The sequence below is a fragment of the Scyliorhinus torazame genome, chromosome 14 (assembly GCF_047496885.1).
Source record: "Scyliorhinus torazame isolate Kashiwa2021f chromosome 14, sScyTor2.1, whole genome shotgun sequence".
Lineage (NCBI taxonomy): Eukaryota > Metazoa > Chordata > Chondrichthyes > Carcharhiniformes > Scyliorhinidae > Scyliorhinus > Scyliorhinus torazame.
In genome coordinates this window covers 35,094,973-35,120,079 of record NC_092720.1, presented here as the reverse complement: position 1 = coordinate 35,120,079, position 25,107 = coordinate 35,094,973, and the positions used below count along the sequence as shown (strand labels likewise).

The 25,107-nt window shown below is 50.0% G+C and overlaps 1 protein-coding gene across 3 annotated transcripts in view; it reads right to left on the bottom strand.

Annotated features, from left to right (window-relative positions):
- Window positions 1–25,107, bottom strand: part of xrn1 (5'-3' exoribonuclease 1) — a 169,882-nt gene that overhangs the window by 79,644 nt on the left and 65,131 nt on the right. For all 3 annotated transcript variants that reach the window (XM_072473914.1, XM_072473915.1, XM_072473913.1), the window contains 4 exons: window positions 24,791–24,878; window positions 22,792–22,960; window positions 22,626–22,693; window positions 20,495–20,626 (listed from right to left, as the gene is read on the bottom strand). In XM_072473914.1, the coding sequence (XP_072330015.1) occupies window positions 20,495–20,626; window positions 22,626–22,693; window positions 22,792–22,960; window positions 24,791–24,878 (457 nt within the window). The remainder of the gene's footprint in view (window positions 1–20,494; window positions 20,627–22,625; window positions 22,694–22,791; window positions 22,961–24,790; window positions 24,879–25,107) is intronic.

The following is a 25,107-nucleotide window of genomic DNA, read 5'->3' as shown; positions in this document are numbered from 1 at the left end:
TAGGCCAAATGCAGGCAAGTGGGACTAGCTTAGTGATAGAAACTGGGCAGCATGGACAAGCTGGGCCGAAGAGCCTGTTTCGTTGCTGTAAACGTCTATGACTAATAAGCAGCTACATGCACTGAGCAAGTTGCACAGCAAGTGACTGCTGTCCAGAGGGAAGCATAAATAACGGAGACGGAGAGAGAACAGAGATTGAGTATCAACCGACACCCAAGGCTGAACTGAAAAGCAATAGCCATAGTACACTAGTCTCATGGCTTCAGGTCAAACATGAGCAAGTAAACTTCTTGCTGATTACCACGTACAGTTCACCATCAACTGATGAATCACTACTCCATGTTGAAGACCACTTGGAGGAAGCACCGAGGGTGGCAAGGGCACAGGACATACTCTGGGTGAGGGACTTCATGTCCGACACCAAGAGTGGCTCGGTAACACCACTACTAACTGAATTGGCCAAGTCCTAAAGGACATAGCTGCTAGACTGGGTCTGCGACAGGTAGTGAGGGAACCAAGAGGGAAAAGCATACTCAACCTCATCAACCTGCATACCATGGATGCATCTGTCCATGACAGCATAAGTAGGAGTGACCGCCGCACAGTCCTTTGTAGCGACAATCCCATCCTTACATCGAGGATGCCGTCCATCATGTTGTGTGGCCCTACCACCAATTGGCTAGATTCAGAACAGACCTAAAAAGTCAACACTGGGCCATCGGCAGCAGCAGAATTGTACTAAGCCACAATCTGTAACCCCATGGCCCAGCATATCCCCCACTCTACCATGACCGCCAAGCCTGGTTCAATGAAGAGTGCAGGAGGGCATGCCAGGAGCAACACCAGGGGTACTGAAGTTACAACACAGGACTACTTGCATTCCAAACAACATAAGCAACAAGTGAGACAGAACGAAGTGATCCTACAACCAATGGATCAGGTCAAGGCTATGCAATCCTGCCACAATCAGTCATGAATGGTGGTGGACAACTAAACAATTCACTGGAGGAGGAGGTGCCGCAAATATCCCATCCTCAATAATGGAGGAGCCCAGCACATCAGTGCAAAAGGCAAAGCTGAAGCGTTCACAATAATCTTCAGCAAGAAGTGCCGAGTGGATGAACCATCTCGGTCTCCTCCAGAGGTCCCCAGCGTCACATATGTTGGTTTTTGGCCAATTGGATTTACTCAGCGTGATATCAAGAAAGACTGAAGAAACTGGATACTGCAACGGCTATGGGCCCTGACTAAATTCCGGCAATAGTACTGAAGACTTGTGCTCCAGAACTTCCCGTACCCGTAGCCAAGCTGCTCCAGTATAGCTACAACACTGGCATCTACACAGCAATGTAGAAAATTGCCAGATTTGTCCTGCTTTCTGTGTGTAGGACCTATCTAACCTGGCCAATTACCGCTCCATCAGTCTACTCTCAACCATCCTCAGTAAAGTTATGGAAGGGGTCATCAACAGTGCTATCAAGCGACACCTACTTAGCAATACCCTGCACCCTCATGCTCAGTTTGGGTTCCACCAGGGTCACTCAGCTCCTCTCCCGATTACAACCTTGGTTCAAACATGAACAAATGGGCTGAACTCCAGAGGTGAAGGTGAGAGCGATTGCCCTTGACATCAAGGCAGCATTTGATCGAGTCTGGCATCAAAGATCCCTGGAGTGAATGGGAATCAGTGGGAAAACACTCCACTGGTTGGAGTCATACCTAGCACAAAGGAAGATGGTTGTAGTTGTTGGTTATTCATTTAGTCTCAAGGCATCACTGCAGGGGTTCCTCAGTGTCCGAAGCCCAACCATCTTCAGCTGCTTCACCAATGACCTTCCTTCCAACATAAGGTCAGATGTGGAGGTGTTCACTGTTCAGCACCATTGACGGCTCTTCAGACACTGCACGTGCAAATGCAGCAAGCTGTGGACAATATCCAGGATTGGGCAGACAAGTGGCAAGTAATATTTAAGCGCCAGGCAATGACCATCTCCAACAAGAGAGGATCTAACCATCGCCCTTTGACATTCAATAGTATTACCATGACTGAATCCATCAACATCCTCAGGGTTACAATTGACCAGAAACTGAACTGGACTAGCCATATAAATATTGTGGCGACAAGGGCAGATCAGAGGCTAGGAATCCTGCAGCGACGCTTCCGGGTGCGGCAATGACCAGCTGAGTCGCACGTTTCGGCATCTCCCGTTGGAACGGACTTTTGGGCTCTTAATAGGAGCCCCAACGGCAATTTAAACGGCCAAAAACACTGTGCGGTAAACCAGAAGGGAATGTCCCCGGGCACGCATGGAAAAGGGAGAGGATAACGGCCGGATTACGGAGGATCCTCTGGAGCAGCGGCAAGGAAGGGAAGCTCAAAGCAATATGGCGTCGGAAGGTGGCCGTTTGATATGGGGCCCGGAGCAACAAGAGTTCCTGCGGCGCTGTGTGGAAGAGCTGAAGAAGGAATTGAAGAAGGAAGTGTTGGCCCCGATATTACAGGCGATTGAAGGGGTAAAGGAGGAGCAGAGGACCCAAGAGCTGGAGCTTCGGATCGTGAAGGCAAAGACTGCTGAAAACGAGGATGAAATACAGGGCCTGGTGGTGAAGGCAGAAACGCACGAGGCACAGCACAAAAGGTGTGTGGAGAGGTTGGAAGCACTGGAGAATAACTCGAGGAGGAAGAATTTAAGAATCCTGGGTCTTCCCGAAGGCGCAGAAGGGGCGGACGTCGGGACATATGTGAGCACGATGCTTCACTCGCTAATGGGATCGGAGGCCCCGATGGGCCCTTTGGAGGTGGACGGAGCCTATCAAGTTCTGGCGCGAAGACCAAAGGCTGGAGAAATACCTCGAGCTATAGTGGTGAGGTTTCTCCGCTAAAATGACAGAGAGACGGTCCTCAGATGGGCGAAGAAAACTCGGAGCTGTAGGTGGGAGAACGCGGTGATCCGCGTATACCAGGATTGGAGTGCGGAGGTGGCGAGAAGGAGGGCAAGTTTCAATCGGGCTAAGGCGGTGCTTCACAAAAAGAAGGTTCAATTTGGAAAGTTGCAACCGGCGAGACTGTGGGTCACACACCAAGGGAAGCACCACTACTTTGAGACGGCAGAAGAGGCGTGGACATTCATTGTGGACGAGAAGCTGGAATAGTCTGGCGAGAGACTTCCGGGTGCGGCTATGCAGAGCTAGGTCGCATATTCGGCAGCTCCTGCTTGGAACGGACTTTTGGGCTCTTTTACAGGGCCCCCACGGCATTTGTTTGACATTTCCCGGTGTGGGAAGAAGGCGGCAATATTCCCCCGACAGTGTCCCCCAGGAAGGGTATGTCTCTTGGTTGCCAGACACACGCAGAAACAGTGAAAGATTTGGCTGCAACTACAGGATAAACAGGGCCTCTTCCAGCATGCAGGCGGGGGAAGGGCAAGCTTAAAGCTGCAAGCTGACCTGAGGGCCTGTATCAAAGGTGAATTCTAGCAGCAGAGGGAACAACTGTGAAAAGACCTCATCAAGGCCACTGAAGGGACTTCCGGTTGCGGTGATGCCTAGCTAGCCGCACGCTTCGGCGGCTCCAGCTCCGACGGACCTTCGGGCTCTTTTAAGAGCCTCAACGGGGAATTTTTCGACGACGCAACCCGGTGTGGGGCGTGTGAGAAGGGAGTCCCCCCAAACGAAGGAGGAAAAAACCGGCGGCAGCGGCTGCAGCGCGAGGAATCGTCGACCAAAGGGTCAGAAAGAGAGAAGTACAAGATGGCGGCGGAGAAAGCGCAGGCGACATGGGGGCCTGAGCATGAAATTGTGAGACGGTGCGTGGAGCTGCTGAAGAGGGAGGTGCTGACCCCGTTGCTACAGGCAATTGAGGGGCTCAAGGAGACATTAAAGACCCAGGAGACAGAGCTCCGTGTGGTGGAGCAGAAGGTGACAGATATTGAGGACGAGATCCTGGGCCTGGCGGTTAAGACACAGACGCACGAGGCACTTCATAAAAAGTGTACTGAAAGGATCGAAGCCCTAGAAAATGGAGCGCGAAGGAAGAACCTTCGGATACTGGGTCTCCCTGAGGGTGTGGAAGGAGTGGACTGTGGAGCGTACGCAAGTACGATGCTGAGCTCACTGATGGGTGCTGAGGCCCCTACGGGCCCCTTGGAGGTGGAGTGGGCAAATCGGATTCCGGCGAGAAGACCAAAAGCGGGAGAACCACCCAGGGCGATAATCGTGCGATTTTACCGCCTTAAGGATAGAGAAGAGGTCCTGAGATGGGCTAAAAAGGTGCGGAGTAGCAGATGGGAGAATGCAGTGGTACGGGTATACCAGGATTGGAGTGCGGAGGTGGCGAGAAGGAGGGCGAGCTTCAACCGAGCCAAAGAGGTGTTGCATAAAAGGAAGGTGAAGTTCGGGATGCTGCAGCCGGCAAGACTATGGGTCACGTATCAGGAGAGACACCATTATTTCGAGACGGCGGAGGAAGCATGGACCTTCATCAAAGAAGAGAAATTGGATCGGAACTGAGGGACTGATGCTGCAGGAAATGTTATTGTTAATGTTACGGTGGAAGTTAATTGAGAAGTAAACAGGGAAGGGGGGAGACATTGGGGAAATGTGGGCGCCGGTGAGGGGGGAAAGACGGGACATAGTTGGAGAATGGGGAAGGGGAGGGGGAGGGGAAAGGGAGCTGCGCCATAAGAGGCGGGTCAGGTAAAGGGATGTTCCCGCACCAGAAAGAATAAGGCGGGAAGACAGGCGCAAGGCGGATGGGAGTTCCCCACATGGGGGGGGGTCGAGGAGTGAGCAGGAATAGCCGGGGTCAGTTGAAGTCAGCTGACTTACGGAAGTAATATGGGGGGAGCAATCAAGCTAGAAAGAGATCTAGCGGGGAGGGGAGGAGGGAGGAAGAAGGGGGGGGGGGACAACTGGGTTGCTGCTGCGGAAATCCAAAAGGAAATGGCTAAAGAGTGGGTGGGCGGGGATGGTGTGCGACGCTGGGGGAGCGAGCGGGAGCGCGGAGGCGGGATATGGGACTGGCCTAGAGAAGGTAATGGCTAGTCGACACGGGAGGGGGGCAGGTAGCCCCCTAGTGAGGCTGATCACGTGGAACGTGAGAGGCCTGAACGGACCGATAAAAAGGGCCCGAGTGCTCGCGCATTTGAAAGGACTAAGGGCAGACGTGGTTATGCTCCAAGAGACGCACCTAAAGGTGGCGGACCAAGTTAGGCTAAGGAAAGGATGGGTGGGACAGGTGTTCCACTCAGGACTGGACGCAAAGAATAGAGGGGTGGCCATTTTGGTGGGGAAACAGGTCGCATTTGAAGCAAAGAACATCGTAGCAGATAGCGGAGGTAGATATGTAATGGTGAGTGGCAGGCTGGAGGGAATGGAGGTCGTGTTGGTTAACGTGTATGCCCCAAACTGGGACGATGCGGGATTTATGAGACGGATGCTGGGGCGTATACCGGACCTGGAGGTAGGAAACTTGATTTTAGGAGGGGACTTTAATACGGTGCTGGACCCGGGGCTAGATAGATCCAGCTCAAGGACCGGAAGAAGGCCGGCAGCGGCCAAGGTACTTAAGGGGTTTATGGACCAAATGGGGGGAGTGGATCCATGGCGATTTCTTAGACCTAGGGCTAGGGAGTATTCCTTCTTCTCCCATGTCCATAAAGTGTACTCCCGGATAGATTTTTTTGTTTTGGGAAGGTCGTTGATCTCTAGGGTGGAAGAAGCTGAGTACTCAGCCATAGCGGTTTCGGATCATGCCCCACATTGGGTGGACCTGGAATTAGGAGAGGAAAGGGAGCAGAGAACACTCTGGCGATTAGATGTGGGACTGATGGCGGATGAGGGAGTGTGTGCAAGAGTGCGGGGGTGTATTGAGAGATACCTGGAGGTCAATGACGACGGCGAGATCCCTGTGGGAGTGGTATGGGAAGCACTAAAAGCGGTGGTCAGAGGAGAGCTGATCTCCATTGGGGCCCACAAAAGGAAAACAGAGGCCAAGGAAAGGGAAAGATTACTGGGGGAGATTTTAAGGGTGGATAGGGAATTTGCAGAGACCCCGGAGGAGGAATTGTACAGGGAGAGGAGACGACTCCAGACGGAATTTGACCTTCTGACCACCAGAAAGGCGGAGGTACTGTGGAGGAAGGCACAGGGGAGGAGGTATGAATATGGGGAAAAGGCGAGTCGCCTGTTGGCTCATCAATTGCGAAAGAGGGCAGCAGCGAGGGAAATAGGAGGAATTAGAGACGAAAGGGGAGACACGGTGCGAAGGGCAGGAAAGATAAATGAGGTGTTCAAGACCTTCTATGAGGAACTGTATAGGTCTCAATCCCCAGAGGGAGAGGAGGGGATGCGGCAGTTCCTGGACCAATTGAGGTTCCCGAAAGTGGAGGAGCGGGGGGTGGTAGGCCTGGGGGCACCGATTGGGGTGGACGAGGTTATTAAGGGACTGGGAAGCATGCAAGCAGGGAAGGCCCCAGGACCAGACGGGTTCCCGGTGGAGTATTACAGAAAATATGTGGACTTGTTGGCCCCGTTGATGGTGAGGACGTTCAATGAGGCCAGGAAAGGGGGGACTCTACCCCCGACGATGTCGGAGGCGACGATATCGTTAATTTTGAAGAGGGATAAAGATCCGTTGCAGTGCGGGTCCTATAGACCCATTTCATTGTTGAACGTGGACGCCAAATTGTTGGCAAAGGTACTGGCATCGAGGATAGAGGACTGTGTCCCGGGGGTGGTGCACGAAGACCAGACAGGGTTCGTAAAAGGGAGACAACTGAATGTTAACGTGCGACGACTATTAGGGGTGATAATGATGCCCCCAGTGGAGGGGGAGGCAGAGATAGTGGCGGCAATGGACGCAGAGAAGGCATTTGATAGGGTGGAGTGGGAGTATTTATGGGAAGTGTTAAGGAGGTTTGGGTTTGGGAACGGGTTTATTAGCTGGGTTAGACTTCTTTATGGGGCTCCAACGGCAAGCGTAGTTACAGGTCGACATAGATCGGAGTATTTCCGACTATATAGGGGAACAAGACAGGGATGCCCGCTGTCTCCATTGTTGTTCGCGTTGGCAATTGAACCTCTGGCCATGGCGTTGAGAGACTCCAGGAAATGGAGAGGGGTGATTAGAGGGGGAGAAGAACACCGAGTCTCGTTATATGCGGATGACCTATTGTTATACGTGTCGGACCCAGCGGGGGGAATGATAGAGGTTATGCGAATTTTGAGGGGGTTCGGGGATTTCTCGGGGTATAGGCTAAACATGGGGAAGAGTGAATTATTTGTGATACATCCAGGGGACCAGAGTAGAGAGATAGAAGGCTTGCCTCTAAGGAAAGTGGAAAGAAACTTCCGATACCTGGGGATTCAGATCGCTAGGGGCTGGGGAACCTTGCACAGACTTAATCTGACACGGTTGGTAGAACAAATGGAGGAGGACTTCAAGAGGTGGGACATGCAGCCTCTATCGCTGGCGGGCAGGGTGCAAGCAATTAAGATGATGGTCCTCCCGAGGTTCTTATTTGTATTTCAATGTCTCCCTATACTAATCACGAAGACCTTTTTTAATAAAATAGACAGGAGCATCACGAGCTTCGTGTGGGCAGGGAAAGTTCCGAGAGTAAGGAGGGGGTTCCTTCAGCGTAGTAGGGACAGAGGAGGATTGGCACTACCGAACTTGGGCGATTACTATTGGGCCGCCAATGTGGCAATGATACGTAAATGGATGATGGAGGGTGAGGGAGCGGCGTGGGAAAGACTGGAGAGAAAGTCCTGTAAAGGGACGAGTTTAGAGGCGCTGGTGACGGCGCCGCTACCGATCTCACCTAAAAAGTTTACCACGAACCCGGTGGTGGCGGCAACATTGAATATCTGGGGACAGTGGAGGCGACAGAGAGGGGTGCGGGGAGCCCTGGTGGGGTCCCCAATCAGGAACAACCATAGGTTCGCCCCAGGAAGAATGGATGGAGGATTTCAGAGCTGGTTCCAGTTGGGAATTAGGAGGGTGGGAGATTTATTTATAGATGGGACTTTTGCGAGCTTGGGAGCATTGGAGGAAAAGTATAAGTTGCCCCGGGGAAATTTCTTGAGATATATGCAGGTGAGGGCATTTACTAGACAACAGGTGAGGGAATTTCCATTGCTCCCGACACAGGGGATACAGGACAGGGTGCTTTCAGGGGTGTGGGTCGGAGAGGGCAAGGTGTCAGAGATTTACCGAGAGATGAGGGAAGAGGGGGAGGAGTCGGTGGGCGAACTAAAAGGAAAGTGGGAAGAAGAACTAGGGGAGGAGATAGAGGAGGGTATGTGGGCTGATGCCCTAAGCAGGGTAAATTCCTCTTCCTCATGCGCCAGGCTTAGCCTGATTCAATTTAAGGTGCTACATAGAGCACACATAACGGGAGCAAGATTGAGCAGGTTCTTTGGAGTGGAGGACAAATGTGGGAGGTGTGGCGGGAGCCCGGCAAACCACGCACATATGTTTTGGGCATGCCCGGCACTGGAAGGGTATTGGAAGGGAGTGACGGGAGTGATTTCGCGGGTGGTGAGGGCCCGGGTCAAACCAGGCTGGGGGTTAGCTCTATTTGGAGTTGCGGAAGAGTCGGGAGTGCAGGAGGCGAAAGAGGCCGACGTTGTGGCCTTTGCGTCCCTAGTAGCCCGGCGCAGGATCCTACTCATGTGGAAGGAGGCGAAACCCCCCGGACTGGAGGCCTGGGTAAATGATATGGCGGGGTTCATTAAACTGGAGCAGATAAAGTTTGCCCTGAGAGGATCGGCTCAAGGGTTCACCAGGCGGTGGCAGCCATTTCTCGACTACCTAGGGGAACGTTAGAGGGAAGACAGATGACCAGCAGCAGCAACCCAGGGGGAGGGGGGGGGGGGGGAGGGGGGGTTTAGTTTAGGTCAAAGATAAAGGGGTTTTGTTACTTGTGTATTGTTTAAAATTTCTGTATTGTTATTGTTGCGTTTGCTTTGTAAGAGGGGAAAAATTGTTGTTTGGGAAAAAATTTTCAATAAAACATTTATAAAAAAAAAAAAAAAAAAAAAAAAGGAATAGTCTGGCGAGAGAAAGAGCTTCTGAGACAAAGTGGTAGGGTGATTATGTGGGGCGAGGGGGGGGATGATTTTTCAATTTGTTAATTCTGTGATCCTGTAGCTTTTCTAACTCTTCTCTCTTCCCCATGTTTGGGGGGGGGGGGGGGCGAAGGAGAAGGGAAATGCGCCATTAGGGGCGGGGCCGAGTGGGAAACGCGGGCTTTGCTCCCGCGCTATGGTAATTGTGGCGGGAACAGGGACACAGGAAGGGGGGGGCCTCGCACAGTGGGGGCCAAGGACAAGGGGGAAGCCGAGGTCAGCCAGAGTTCGCTGACTTCTGGGAGCAACATGGGGGGTGCAACTACGCGAGGGGGGGATCTAGCAGAGAGGGGGGGGGGGTTAACTGGGTTGCTGCTGCTAAGGAGAAGGGGGAGCTGTTATGGGATGGGGTGGTCGAGGCGGGAGGGCACCGTCGGTGGGATATACGGGAACGTGGGAACCGGGTGAGGAGCTGGGTTAAAAAAGGGGATGGCTAGTCGACAAGAGGGGGGGGGGGTAAAGAGCCCCCCAACCCGGCTGATCATGTGGAACGTGAGAGGGCTGAACGGGCCGATTAAAAGGGCACGGGTACTCGCGTACCTAAAGAAATTAAGGGCAGATGTGGTTATGTTGCAGGAGACGCACCTGAAACTAATAGACCAGGTCAGACTACGTAAAGGATGGGTGGGGCAGGTGTTCCATTCGGGTTTAGATGTGAAGAATAGGGGGGTGGCTATCTTAGTGGGGAAACGGGTACTGTTTGAGGCAAAGACCATAGTGGCGGATATTTGGGGTAGATATGTGATGGTGAGTGGCAGATTGCAAGGGGAGGCGGTGGTTCTGGTGAACGTATACGCCCCGAATTGGGATGATGCAAATTTTATGAGGCGTATGTTGGGACGTATCCCGGACCTGGAGGCGGGAAAGTTGGTAATGGGGGGGGAGACTTCAATACGGTGCTTGATCCAGGGCTGGACCGATCGAGGTCCAGGACCGGGAGGAGGCCGGCAGCGGCCAGGGTGCTCAAGGACTTCATGGAGCAGATGGGAGGAGTAGATCCCTGGAGATTTAGTAGGCCTAGGAGTAAGGAGTTCTCATTTTTCTCCCATGTTCACAAAGTATACTCACGGATAGACTTTTTTGTCTTGGAAAGGGCACTGATTCCGAAGGTGACAGGGACGGAGTATACGGCCATAGCCATTTCGGACCACGCTCCACATTGGGTAGACCTGGAGGTAGGAGAGGAAAAAGAACAGCACCCACTCTGGAGAATGGATATGGGCTTATTGGCGGATGAGGGGGTATGTCTAAGGGTGAGGGGGTGTATCGAGAGGTACTTGGAGCTATATGACAACGGAGAGATTCAGGTGGGAGTGGTCTGGGAGGCGTTGAAGGCGGTGGTCAGAGGGGAACTGATATCCATAAGGGCACATAAAGGGAAGCAAGAGGGTAAAGAAAGGGAGCGATTGCTGAAAGAACTTCTGAGGGTGGACAGGCAATATGCAGAGGCACCGGAGGAGGGACTGTACAGAGAAAGACAAAGGTTACATGTGGAATTTGACCTGCTGACCACAGGTAAGGCAGAGGCACAGTGGAGGAGGGCACAGGGTGTACAGTACGAGTATGGAGAGAAGGCGAGTCGGCGATTGGCCCACCAATTGAGGAAGAGGGGAGCAGCGAGGGAGATAGGTGGGGTGAGAGGTGAGGAGGGAGAGATGGAAAGGGGAGCGGAGAGAGTGAACGGGGTGTTCAAGGCATTCTATGAGAGGTTATATAAGGCTCAGCCCTCAGAAGGGAAGGAGGGAATGATGTGTTTCCTGGATCAGCTGGAATTCCCGAAGGTGGAGGAGCAGGAGAGAGCGGGACTGGGAGCACAGATTGAGATGGAGGAGGTGGTAAAAGGGATTGGGAGCATGCAGGCGGGGAAGGCCCCGGGACTGGACGGATTCCCGGTGGAATTTTATAGGAAATATATGGACCTACTGGCCCGCTTTTGACGAGAACCTTTAATGAGGCCAGGGAAAGGGGGAGGTTGCCCCCGACTATGTCGGAGGCGACGATATCGCTCCTTCTGAAGAAGGAAAAAGACCCGCTGCAGTGTGGGTCCTACAGGCCCATTTCCCTTTTAAACGTAGATGCTAAGCTCCTGGCCAAGGTGATGGCGATGAGGATAGAGGACTGTGTCCCGGGGGTGGTCCATGAGGATCAAACTGGGTTCGTTAAGGGGAGACAGCTGAACACGAACATACGGAGGCTGCTAGGGGTGATGATGATGCCCCCACCAGAGGAGGAGGCGGAGATAGTGGTGGCGATGGACGCCGAGAAAGCATTCGACAGAGTGGAATGGGACTATCTGTGGGAAGTGCTGAGGAGATTTGGTTTTGGAGAAGGGTTTATTGGATGGGTACAGCTGCTGTATAGGGCCCCGGTGGCGAGTGTGGTCACGAACAGGTAGAGGTCTGACTACTTCCGTCTTTATAGAGGGACGAGGCAGGGTGTCCCCTGTCTCCGCTACTGTTTGCATTGGCGATTGAGCCCCTGGGCCATAGCACTGAGGGGTTCCAGGAAGTGGAGGGGAGTACTCAGGGGAGGAGAAAAACACCGGGTATCATTGTATGCAGATGATTTATTGCTGTATGTTGCGGACCCAGTGGAGGGGATGCCTGAGATAATGCAGACACTCAGGGAGTTTGGGGAATTCTCGGGGTACAAATTGAATATGGGGAAGAGTGAGTTGTTTGTGGTGCATCCGGGGGAGCAGAGCAGGGGAATAGATGATTTACCGCTGAGGAAGGTAACAAGAGATTTCCGGTACTTAGGGATTCAGATAGCCAGGAGTTGGGGAACCTTACATAGGCTTAATTTAACATGATTGGTGGAACAGATGGAGGAGGATTTTAAGAGATGGGACATGGTGCCCCTGTCACTGGTGGGTAGGGTGCAGGCGGTCAAAATGGTAGTCCTCCCGAGATTCCTTTTTGTGTTTCAGTGCCTTCTGGTGATGGTCACGAAGGCCTTTTTCAAGAAAATCGAGAAAAGTGTCATGAGTTTTGTGTGGGCTGGGAAGACCCCGAGAGTGAGGAGGGGGTTCTTGCAGCGTAGCAGGGATAGGGGGGGACTGGCACTACCGAGTCTAAGTGAATACTACTGGGCCGCCAATATTTCAATGGTGTGTAAGTGGATGGGAGAAGGGGAGGGAGCGGCGTGGAAGAGATTGGAGATGGCGTCCTGCAAAGGAACCAGCCTACAAGCACTGGCGACGGCGCCGTTGCCGTTCTCCCCGAAGAAATACACCACAAGTCCAGTGGTGGTGGCAACACTGAAAATTTGGGGGCAGTGGAGACGGCATAGGGGAAGGATGGGAGCCTCGGTGCGGTCCCCGATAAGAAATAATCATAGGTTTGTCCCGGGGAGAATAGATGGGGTATTTGGAGCATGGCAGAGAGCTGGGATTGTGCAACTGAGAGATCTTTTTTTAAAAAAAATATATTTTATTGAAATTTTTTTCCCTGAGCAACATTTTTCCCGCTTACAAAACAAGCGAAACGATAACAGTAACAAAACAGAAATTTTAAAACTTTTTAACAATAGTAATAATAGTAGTAATAATATACAAGTAACAAAACCTCGTACTCTATTGCCCGATACTCAACTGCCTCCCCCCCCCACCCCGGGTTGCTGCTGCTGGTCATCCGTCTTCCCTCTAACGTTCCCCTAGGTAGTCGAGAAATGGCTGCCACCGCCTGGTGAACCCTTGAGCCGATCCTCTCAGGGCAAACTTTATCTGCTCCAGTTTAATAAACCCCGCCATATAGTTTACCCAGGCCTACAGTCCGGGGGGTTTCGCCTCCTTCCACATGAGTAGGATCCTGCGCCGGGCTACGAGGGACGCAAAGGCCACGACATCGGCCTCTTTCGCCTCCTGCACTCCCGGCTCTTCCGCAACTCCAAATAGAGCTAACCCCCAGCCTGGTTTGACCCGGGCCTTCACCACCTGCGAAATCACTCCCGTCACTCCCTTCCAATACCCTTCCAGTGCCGGGCACGCCCAAAACATATGTGCATGGTTTGCCGGGCTCCCGCCACACCTCCCACATTTGTCCTCCACTCCAAAGAACCTGCTCAATCTTGCCCCCGGTATGTGTGCTCTATGTAGCACCTTAAATTGAATCAGGCTAAGCCTGGCGCATGAGGAAGAGGAATTTACTCTGCTTAGGGCATCAGCCCACATACCCTCCTCTACCTCCTCCCCTAATTCTTCTTCCCACTTTCTTTTTAGTTCGCCCACCGACTCCTCCCCCTCTTCCCTCATCTCTCTATAAATCTCTGACAGCTTACCCTCTCCGACCCACACCCCTGAAAGCACCCTGTCCTATATCCCCTGTGTCGGGAGCCGCGGAAATTCCCTCACCTGTTGTCTAGTAAACGCTCTCACCTGCATATATCTCAAGAAATTGCCCCGGGGTAACTTATACTTTTCCTCCAGTGCTCCCAAGCTCGCAAAAGTCCCATCTATGAATAAACCTCCCACATTCCTAATTCCCAACTGGTACCAGCTCTGAAATCCTCCATCCATTCTTCCTGGGGTGAACCTATGGTTGTTCCTGATAGGGGACCCCACCAGGGCTCCCCGCACCCCTCTCTGTCGCCTCCACTGTCCCCATATGTTCAGTGTTGCCGCCACCACCGGGTTCGTGGAGTACTTTTTCGGTGAGAACGGTAGCGGCGCCGTCACCAGCGCCTCTAGACTTGTCCCTTTACAGGACCTTCTCTCCAGCCTTTTCCACGCCGCTCCCTCACCTTCCATCATCCATCTACGTATCATTGCCACATTGGCGGCCCAATAATAATCTCCCAAGTTCGGGAGTGCCAGTCCTCCTCTGTCCCTACTGCGCTGCAGGAACCCCCTCCTTACTCTCGGAACTTTCCCTGCCCACACAAAGCTTGTAATGCTCCTATCTATTTTATTAAACAAAGGTCCTGGTGATTAAAATAGGGAGACATTGAAATACAAATAAGAACCTCGGGAGGACCATCATCTTAATTGCCTGCACCCTGCCCGCCAGCGATAAAGGCTGCATGTCCCACCTCCTAAAGTCCTCCTCCATTTGTTCTACCAGCCGTGTCAGATTAAGTCTGTGCAAGGTTCCCCAGCTCCTAGCGATCTGAATCCCCAAGTATCGGAAGTTTCTTTCCACTTTCCTTAGCGGTAAGCCTTCTATCTCTCTACTCTGGTCCCCTGGATGTATCACATATAATTCACTCTTCCCCATGTTTAACCTATACCCCGAAAATTCCCCGAACCTCCTCAAGATTCGCATAACCTCTATCATCCCCCCCGCTGGGTCCGACACGTATAGCAATAGGTCATCCGCGTATAACGAGACTCGGTGTTCTTCTCCCCCTCTAGTTACCCCTCTCCATTTCCTGGAGTCTCTCAGCGCCATGGCCAGAGGTTCAATTGCCAGCGCAAACAACAATGGAGACAGCGGGCATCCCTGTCTTGTTCCCCTATATAATCGGAAATACTCCGATCTACGTCGACCTGTAACTACGCTTGCCGTTGGTGCCCCATAAAGTAGTCTAACCCAGCGAATAAATCCGTTCCCAAACCCAAACCTCCTTAACACTTCCCATAAATACTCCCACTCCACCCGATCAAATGCCTTCTCTGCGTCCATTGCCGCCACTATCTCTGCCTCCCCCTCCACTGAGGGCATCATTATCACCCCGAATAGCTGTCGCAAGTTAACATTCAATTGTCTCCCTTTTACGAACCCTGTCTGGTCTTCGTGCACCACCCCTGGGACACAGTCCTCTATCCTCGATGCCAGAACCTTTGCTAGCAGTTTGGCGTCCACGTTCAATAGTGAAATAGGTCTATAGGACCCACACTGCATCGGATCTTTGTCTCTCTTCAAAATTAGCGATATCGTCGCCTCCGACATTGTCGGGGGTAGTGTCCCCCCTTCCCTGGCCTCATTGAACGTCCTCGCCAACAACGGGGCCAACAAGTCCACATATTTTCTGTAGAATTCCACCGGGAACCCATCTGGCCCCGGGGCCTTCCCTGCTTGCATGCTTCCCAGTCCCTTAATAACCTCGTCCACCTCAATCGGCGCCCCCAGGCCTGCCACCGCCTGCTCCTCCACTTTCGGGAACCTCAACTGGTCCAGGAACTGCCGCATCCCCTCCTCTCCCTCTGGGGGCTGAGACCTATACAGTTCTTCATAAAAGGTCTTAAACACCTCATTTATCTTTCCTGCCCTTCGCACGGTGTCTCCCCTTTCATCCCTAATTCCTCCTATCTCCCTCGCTGCTGCCCTCTTTCGCAGTTGGTGCGCCAACAGGCGACTAGCCTTTTCCCCATATTCATACCTCCTCCCCTGTGCCTTCCTCCACAGTACCTCCGCCTTTCTGGTGGTCAGAAGGTCAAACTCGGTCTGGAGTCATCTCCTCTCCCTGTACAGCTCCTCCTCAGGGGTCTCTGCAAATTCCCTGTCCACCCTTAAAATCTCCCCCAGTAATCTATCCCTTTCCTTGGCCTCTGTTTTCCTTTTGTGGGCCCCAATAGAAATCAGCTCTCCTCTGACCACCGCTTTTAGTGCTTCCCAGACCACTCCCACAGGGACCTCGCCGTCGTCATTGACCTCCAGGTATCTCTCGATACACCCCCTCACTCTTGCACACACTCCCTCATCCACCATCAGTCCCACATCTAATCGCCAGAGTGTTCTCTGCTCCCTGTCCTCTCCTACTTCCAAGTCCACCCAATGTGGGGCATGATCCGAAACCGCTATGGCTGAGTATTCAGCTTCTTCCACCCTAGAGATCAACGACCTTCCCAGAACAAAAAAATCTATCCGGGAGTACACTTTATGGACGTGGGAGAAGAAGGAATACTCCCTAGCCCTGGGTCTAAGAAATCGCCATGGATCCACTCCCCCCATTTGGTCCATAAACCCCTTAAGTACCTTGGCCGCTGCCGGCCTTCTTCCAGTCCTTGAGCTGGATCTATCTAGCCCCGGGTCCAGCACCGTATTGAAGTCCCCTCCTAAAATCAAATTTCCTGCCTCCAGGTCCGGAATACGCCCCAGCACCCGTCTCATGAACCCCGCATCGTCCCAATTTGGGGCATACACATTAACCAACACGACCTCCATTCCCTCCAGCCTACCACTCACCATTACATATCTACCTCCACTATCTGCTACGATGTTCTTTGCTTCAAATACTACCCGTTTCCCCACCAAAATGGCCACCCCTCTGTTCTTTGCGTCCAGTCCTGAGTGGAACACCTGTCCCACCCATCCTTTCCTTAGCCTAACTTGGTCCGCCACCTTTAGGTGCGTCTCTTGAGGCATAATCACGTCTGCCCTTAGTCCTTTCAAATGCGCGAGCGCTCGGGCCCTTTTTATCGGCCCATTCAGGCCTCTCACGTTCCATGTGATCAGCCTCACTGGGGGGCTACCTGCCCCCCTCCCGTGTCGACTAGCCATTACCTTCTCTAGGCCAGTCCCATATCCCGCCTCCGCGCTCCCGCTCGCTCCCCCAGCGTCGCATTCCGCCCCCGACCACCTTCTCTTTAGCCATTTCCTTTTGGATTTCCGCAGCAGCAACCCAGTTGTCCCCTTCCCCCCGCTAGATCCCCATTTCCTTTTGGATTTCCGCAGCAGCAACCCAGTTGTCGTCCCCCCACCCCCCCCCGGCTAGATCCCTATCCAGCTTGATTGCTACCCCCATATCACTTCCGTAAGTCAGCTGACTTCAACTGACCCCGGCTACTCCTGCTCGCTCCTCGGCCCCCCCGGTGTGAGGGAACTCCCATCCGCCTTGCGCCTGTTTTCCCGCCTTATTCTTTCTGGCGCGGTAACATCCCTTTACCTGCCCCGCCTCTTATGGCGCAGCTCCCTTTCCCCTCCCCCTCTCCTTCCCCAGTCTCTGACTATGTCCCGCCTCTCCCCCCTCACCGGCGCCCACATTTCCCCAGTGCCCCCCCTCCTTCCCTGTTTCCTTCTCGCTTAACTTTCACCATCCCATTAACAAAAACAATAATAACAACAATAACAGTTCCCTGCAGCATCAGTCCCTCAGTTCCGGTCCAGTTTCTCTTCATTGATGAAGGACCATGCTTCCTCCGCCGTCTCGAAATAATAATGTCTCTCCTGATGCGTGACCCATAGTCTTGCCGGCTGCAGCATCCCAAACTTCACCTTCCTTTTGTGCAAAACCTCTTTGGCTCGGTTGAAGCTCGCCCTCCTTCTCGCCACCTCCGCACTCCAATCCTGGTAGATCCTTACCACCGCATTCTCCCATCTGCTACTCCGCACCTTTTTGGCCCATCTCAGGACCTCTTCTCTGTCCTTAAGGCGGTAGAATCGCACGATTATCGCCCTCGGTGGTTCTCCCGCTTTTGGTCTTCTCGCCGGGATCCGATTTGCCCACTCCACCTCCATGGGGCCCGCAGGGGCCTCAGCACCCATCAGTGAGCTCAGCATCTTACTTGCGTACGCTCCACAGTCCACTCCTTCCACACCCTCCGGGAGACCTAGTACCCTAAGGTTCTTCCTTTGCGCTCCATTTTCAAGGGTCTCAATCCTGTCAGCACACTTTTTATGAAGTGCCTCGTGCGTCTGAGTCTTGACCGCCAGGCCCAGGACCTCGTCCTCAATACCTGACACCTTCTGCTCCACCACGCGAAGTTCCATCTCCTGGGTCTTTAAAGTCTCCTTAAGCCCCTCAATTGCCTGTAACAACGGGGTCATTACCTCCTTCTTCAGCAGGTCCACGCACCGTCTCACCACCTCGTCCTGCTCAGGCCCCCATGTCACCTGTGGTTTCTCCGCCGCCATTTTGTTTCACTCCCTCTCTCTCTGATCTTCTGGCTGCAGATTCTTCGGGCTGCAGCCGCCGGCGCCGTTTTTTCCCTCCGTCTTTCGGGGGGGGGGCTCCCTTCCCTCGCGCCTCGCACCGGGTTTTACGGCCGTCCAAGTCCCCGTTGGGGCTCTTAAAAGAGCCCGAAGTTCCGTCGGAGCTGGAGCCGCCGAAACGTGCGGCAAGCTCATCCCTGCCGCAACCGGAAGTCGCAACTGAGAGATCTGTTCATAGACGGGACGTTTGCGAGTCTGGGAGTGCTGACGGAAAAATATGGGTTGCCCCAAGGGAATGCATTTCGGTAAATGCAACTGAGGGCTTTTGCGAGGCAACAGGTGAGGGAATTCCCGCAGCTCCCGACGCAGGAGATTCAAGATAGAGTGATCTCAGGGACATGGGTGGGGGATGGTAGTGTCGGATATATATAGGGAAATGAGGGACGAGGGGGAGATCATGGTGGATGAGCTGAAGGGAAAATGGGAAGAGCTGGGGGAAGAGATTGAGGAGGGGCTGGGGCTGATGCCCTACGTAGGGTAAACTCGTCGTCCTCGTGCGCCAGGCTAAGCCTGATACAATTCAAGGTTTTGCACAGGGCACATATGACCGGAACAAGGCTTAGTAAATTTTTCGGGGTAGAGGATAGGTGTGGGAGATGCTCGAGAAGCCCAGCAAACCACACCCACATGTTTTGGTCATGCCCGGCACTGCAGGGGTTCTGGGTGGGGGTGGCAAAGGTGCTTTCGAAGGTGGTGGGGGTCCGGGTCGAACCAAGCTGGGGGTTGGCTATATTCGGGGTTGCAGAAGAGCCGGGAGTGCAGGAGGCGAGAGAGGCTGATGTTTTGGCCTTTGCGTCCCTCGTAGCCCGGCGAAGGATATTGCTTATGTGGAAGGAAGCCAAACCCCCGGGCGTGGAGACCTGGATAAATGACATGGCAGGGTTTATAAAACTAGAACGGATAAAGTTTGCGCTAAGGGGTTCGGCTCAAGGGTTCACCAGGCGGTGGCAACCGTTCATTGACTACCTCGCAGAACGATAAAGGAAATGGGAAGGTGACAGCATCAACCCGGGGGGGGGGGGGGGGGCTCGGGGGGGTCCTCAGGGGTGGTTTTTGTATAGATATTTGTACTTGGTTATGTATATTGGATTGTTTGATTTTATTATCTGGAGAGTTATTATTTTTGTTATGGCAGTTGCCATTTAGTTTATATATTATTTATTTACTTGTTAAAACGGTCACTGTTATTTATATTGTTTTATTGTTGTAAAAAGGGAAAACCTTTGTATTGTTTTGTTTGGCTGAAAAATTGAATAAAATATATATATATTTTTTTAAAAAGGAATCCTGCAGCAAGTAATTCACTTCCTAACTCCCCAAAGTGTGTCCACAAGGCACAAATCAGGAGTGTAATGGAATAGTCTCCACTTGCTTGGATAACTGCAGCTCCAACAACACTCAAGAAGCTCGACACCATCCAGGACAAAGCAGTCTGTTTGATTGCTCCTCCTTCCACAAACATTCAAACCCTCAACCACCGACAAACAATAGCAGCCATGTGTACCATCTTAAAAGTGCACTGCAGAAACTCACCAAGGTTCCTTCGGCAGCACCTTTTAAACCCAGGACCACTACCATCTAGAAGGACAAGGGCAGCAGCCACATGGGAACACCAGCCACTGGATTTTCTCCTCCAAGTCATTCATCATCCTTACTTGGGAAATATATTGCCTTTCCTTCACTATCACTGGGTCAAAATCCTGGAACTCCCTCCCTAGCAGCATTATGGGTGTACCTACACCATGTGAATTGCAGCGGTTCAAGCAGGCAGCTCATCACCACCTTCCCAAGGGCAATTAGAGATGGGCAAAAAATGCTGGTCTAGCCGAAGACAGCATGCGGTAAAAATTAATTTTTTTAAATGTCCCACCCTGAATTTAACAAGTATAAATTTATAACTTAAATATTTCCCAAGTTACTTCACCAAGCTGTCTCATTGCCTAAATGGTTAAAATCTCAACGAACACGATTAGAATTTAAGTTTTAATAATACCCAGAACTTATCATTTCAACAATGGTCATCATACTGCAGGCAGTTTAATGATCATGAAAAGATGATCATTGATAGCTCTACAACCCAAGGGAATGAGAAATGGACAGTTTTTATGGTTAATCGATTACTTGAAGTTTCAGGCACCTGTTGTTTTTGAATTAAAATCAGATTATTCTATAACTCAGTGCATTAGCAATGCCTCTCTCATGCTGCATCAATTGACAGACACAATTAAACAAGACTTCAATGGAGCGCCGATTTCCATGCTGCGACTTGGAAGGGGGCAAGGGATGACAATACAGAGCACATCATGCCAAGCTTGAATAATATTCACGAGAGGATGAGAAAATCTTCTGGTATTTCACTGGACAATTTGGGGGATTAGGAAGTATTGCTGAACGTTCCTTTGGGAGATTAAGTGGCTCTTGATAGGATAACCACTTAAAAGGTTTAACGTACAATGAGCTGAAAAAGAGTATTTGAAGAATCAGAAGTGTACCTTGTTTTTCTTTTTACGTCGTTTTGCTTCCTCTGCTGCAATGCCTGCTGCCTCATTTAGGTACTTCTTACCCACTTTACTTTCAAACCACTTTAGGTCAACAAAAACTTCACTGAAATGTTCACGATCAAACTGCAAACAAATAGTTACATCATCTTTAAATCAGGCAATCAAATCAACTAAGCAATATTTTTTTAAAAACCACACTCAAATGCTTTTGATGAAAAACTTCACCAATTGATATATACAAACTGAATCTAGTTAAGGTTCAAGCCACTCTCCAAATTGACAGGCATCGCCTGAAATTAATTCAGCTGTCTCCTCAGAATGCAGAAAGATCTGGGCCACTTTGCACAAGGTGCCAGAAAGCATACCAGTGCTTTGTTGTGATTTAGTGCTTTGAAAAGGCATCGTTCACTGAAAAGGTGGGAGAATAAGACTCAATTTGAAAAAATTTCTGAACTATGAACAAAAATACCCAAACAATAATCCCCGAATAAGGAGGAACAAAACCTGCACCAGGGTAATATTCATTATGTCATTCATAAAAGGCTTAAAGATGGAGCTGCTAATCGTACCAAGAGTTTAGGTTTAACCAAAAGTCATTTGCACTAAGCTACTTTGTTGTTCTAACATACTTTTGAATTTTTCATCTTATGGTACAGCACCAATCACAGCGATAGTAAGGTCCACCATGGATGTTAAATTTCTAAAGCTCTCAATCTGAACCCCTTAAAGCAAGATAGCCAAATTAGATTTGGACAATCAACTTTAATTGGTCTGACATATACTAGTATGCCTTTTCAACAATGGAAGCACACAGGCTCTTGTAGCAAGTCTAAACTGTAGCTAGTGCCATATCACAGTGATGGTGGTAAAACATTCACATCCATGGAATCCAACCTTGGCTACATTTTCAGAAACAGGGGAGTGAAATTAAATATCAAGCTCAGATGTCTGGTTCTCAAGCTGGAGTTCACCGATTTCCGAGGACATTCCGGATTGTCCGCAAAATAATGCTACTGCCCATGCCACCATGGCCAAGTGTGAACAAATGAACCGTGGCCATAGCCGGCTTAATGTGAGTCAGGAGCAGTATGCATTCCCCCACATGTACAGCTCAGAACCGTCTGGCTATCTCAGAGGAGAGTGCACATCAAGGAGCACTGAGAGCAGCGCAAAGATAGTCAGGTAGATTTAGTTACCAGGGCTGGCAATGGAAAACATTTAAGCTCAGCCTTGTTCAAGAGAAGGGAGTTTCTAAAAATAATTAAGTGCTACATACTTAAACTTAAAGAATGGGTACCAAAAATACAAATTTGTCAAGGGTGCCATTTTTCTCAAGGCCAGCCATGTCAATGAGCAAAAATATTGTCAAAGGCCACAGCGAGGATAGATGGACTCTGATACATTCAAGTAAATACCCGTTTTCTCAAGAGCATTAAATAATCCTTCACATATAGCACTTCCACATCGAGTGGTACTCAATTATAGTATTACAATTTAGGTGTGTGCTTACTAATCTGTTTAAAAAGGGTTCAGTCAACCAAAAAGGTTTGAGAACCGCGAACGTAGAAGTCAGAACCTTCCCATGCAGAGATGAAAAATAGGTGGGTGGAATATCATTCTCCATTTTCTAAAGTCGGATGCAAGACGAACAAAGGCTTTGAGAACAAGTCATTTCTCACTCCACCTGCCTGGATGGGGAGAGCGAGCCAAGATTTTTTTTTAAGAAAAAGGGATGGGCACACAAAGGAAAACAAATGACTAATATCCATAATCAACAAAAAGGCTTTTATCCCTAACAATCTGCTTAAGATTAATAGCCATCACATAACCTGCAAACACCAGTATGTTATTAGGTCAAGTAACATTTTCCAGAAACGTCAAGTTTGGAAGCACAGAAACTGTAATTATAATGCTCAATGTGCTTTCTTTAAACTCAGGACAAGCGGACTCAACCATAAGTTACACAAATTTGCTGTGACACATTACTGGAACCTTAGTAACAAGGTTGTTACATTTTTGATTTACTTTTTAAACAGACCAATTCAAACAAATCTTCAGGCTAAACTATGTGAACTGCAAAAAGTTTTTTTTTTTAAAAATGGTGAAAACATTCCATGCTTACCTCTGACAGTTTTACCAGATACTTCTCGAAGTGTTCCAAATTCAATGTTCCGCCTTCATTAATGTACCCTGATCAAAAGAAAATATTTTCAGAAACACTTATTTACACAGGAAACAATCAAGGGTTTGAAATCATTTTTTTCACTTGTTTTCTATCATGCACTCACCTCCAAGGGTTGGCAGGACCTCAGTGTATGTCTTGTATAGCAAAGGCAATGCATCATGATTGATGTGTAAATGAGGTAGATGAGGAATAAAATCATTACCAACAAGAAACCCCATCAATATCCAGTCATCAATTATTCGTTCAAGGTCATACTCAAAGCAAATCTTGTCCTGTTAATTGAAATAAAGAACAAGCTGTTTACTTAAATATGATCAAAGTGTATTTGTGGCAGGGAAGCACAATATTGGGTTTGATCCACTGGCACATTAATGTTAAAGGCCGATTATTTAGAAGATAAGGTTTAATGGTCTGCTTACTACAACTGAACAATTTTTTTTTGGGGGGGGGGATGTGGATACAGGTTCAATCATGGTAAAGGAGAATTGGTTGCTTATCTATTAAATGTTTGCAGTGGAAAATTAATTTGAAGTAGTTTTCATTCTCTCCCCTCACCCCACCGACCCATCCCACCTTACAACACCCCTATAGTAAAATAACAACTATATATATGAGTTCCACAGCCAACCTTACCGTCGACAAAATGGACCTAAAGCACTTAATAAGTTCTCGGTCAACCTAAGCCAGGTTTGTGCAACTTGTAACAGACAATTGCAGAGAAGCACTGGGAAAAGCTTTGGAAGAAGTTATCAATATATGTACCGAGAAGGAATCTAAGTTCCTTTAAAATAATACATATTCTCATTTACACATTAAGTTGGGGAAGAAGGATAGAATCATTAATGTACCGCCCATTTAAAAAAAAACGCATTTTATTCAAACTTGTATCAAAGTAAGTTACAGCAAATAAACACCCCAGGAAACATTCTTCCCAACAATCAACGATACAGTTTGTACAGATTTTTCTCCTTTTTCACCCCCCCCCCCCGCCGCGCCGAACAGCTCCTCAAATACGGTCACAAACATCCCCCACCTTTTCTCAAACTCCCCTGCTGAGTCCCTTAACTCATACTTTATCTTCTCTAACTGCAGGAAGTCATACAGGTTGCCCAACCATGCTGCTACCCCCGGTGGCAATGCCGACCGCCACGCCAGCAAAATTTGTCGCTGTGCAATCAGAGAGGCGAAGGCCAAAACATCGGCCTTCCTCCTCTCCATGAGCTCCGGCTTCTCTGAAACTCCAAATATCGCCACCAAAGGGCGGGTCCACCTTCGCCTCCACTATCCTGGCTAAGACCACGAACACTCCTGCCCAGAATCTTCCCAAATTTTCGCAACCCCAAAACATGTGTATGTGATTCGCTGGCCCCCACCCACACCTCTCACACTCATCTGCTACCCCCTGAAAAAACCCACTCATTCTCACCTGAGTCAAGTGCACCCTGTGCACCACCTTAAACTGTATCAGGCTCATCCTTGCACAAGAGGAGGTCCTGTTTACCATTCGCAGTGCCTCACTCCATACTACCCAGTTGATCTCCATTCCCAACTCTGCTTCCCATTTCTCCTTGATCTTCAACACCCGCTCACCTCTCTGCTCCCCCCAGCCACTTACATATATCCCCAATTCTTCCCTTCCACATCCGGAAGCAGCAGTCGCTCCAGCAGGGTGTATCCCGGCAATCTAGGGAAACCCTTCCAGATCTTTTGTGCAAAGTCCCAAACCTGTAGATATAATATGCCGATTCTTACTGCATCCTATCATGAGAGATGTTTACTTGCATGCTCCTATGTCAGTTCAGTTTTGTTCCATTATTTCTGCTATCAAGGTGTTGCTCAGCGTAAACCTGCATTAGATATTTTGTCGAAACCTCTATCTGGAGGCATCAGATAGGAGCTGCAGGCACCAGGGGCTGTGCAAAGCAAACTAAATTACACCAGTAAGGGGCACTTAGTGTACTGCCTATCTCTGACCAGTTTAACAGACTAAAAGGTAGAATGAGAGAGATTAAAGAGAAACTAATTGCTGCATTATCTCCTTTTATATCATTTATGTGGCAAAGCACTTTTTCATTGAAGAAAATCCAAATCCAAATACTGACCCGTACAGATGAAAACTCATAGTCAATATACTCTCTCATTAGGGACAGGTGCAGTAAGTGAAACGTAGTTTCTTCAACTGCAGTAATCCTGAAACAAATAAATGCGAATAGCAAATATTGGTGCATTAAAATTAACACAGTAAGAATAATTACAGCTCCTAAAATATCCAAAGATTTTCTTCTTCAGGAAGGAAAAAGTTGGATAGCCCAGGCCACAATTACACACCACTTTGTGCTTTGACTAGTATTAAACAACCTCTGGGAAGTAATTTGATCTGACAAATGAAACACTTAAAGAAAAATGGGAGAAATTTATG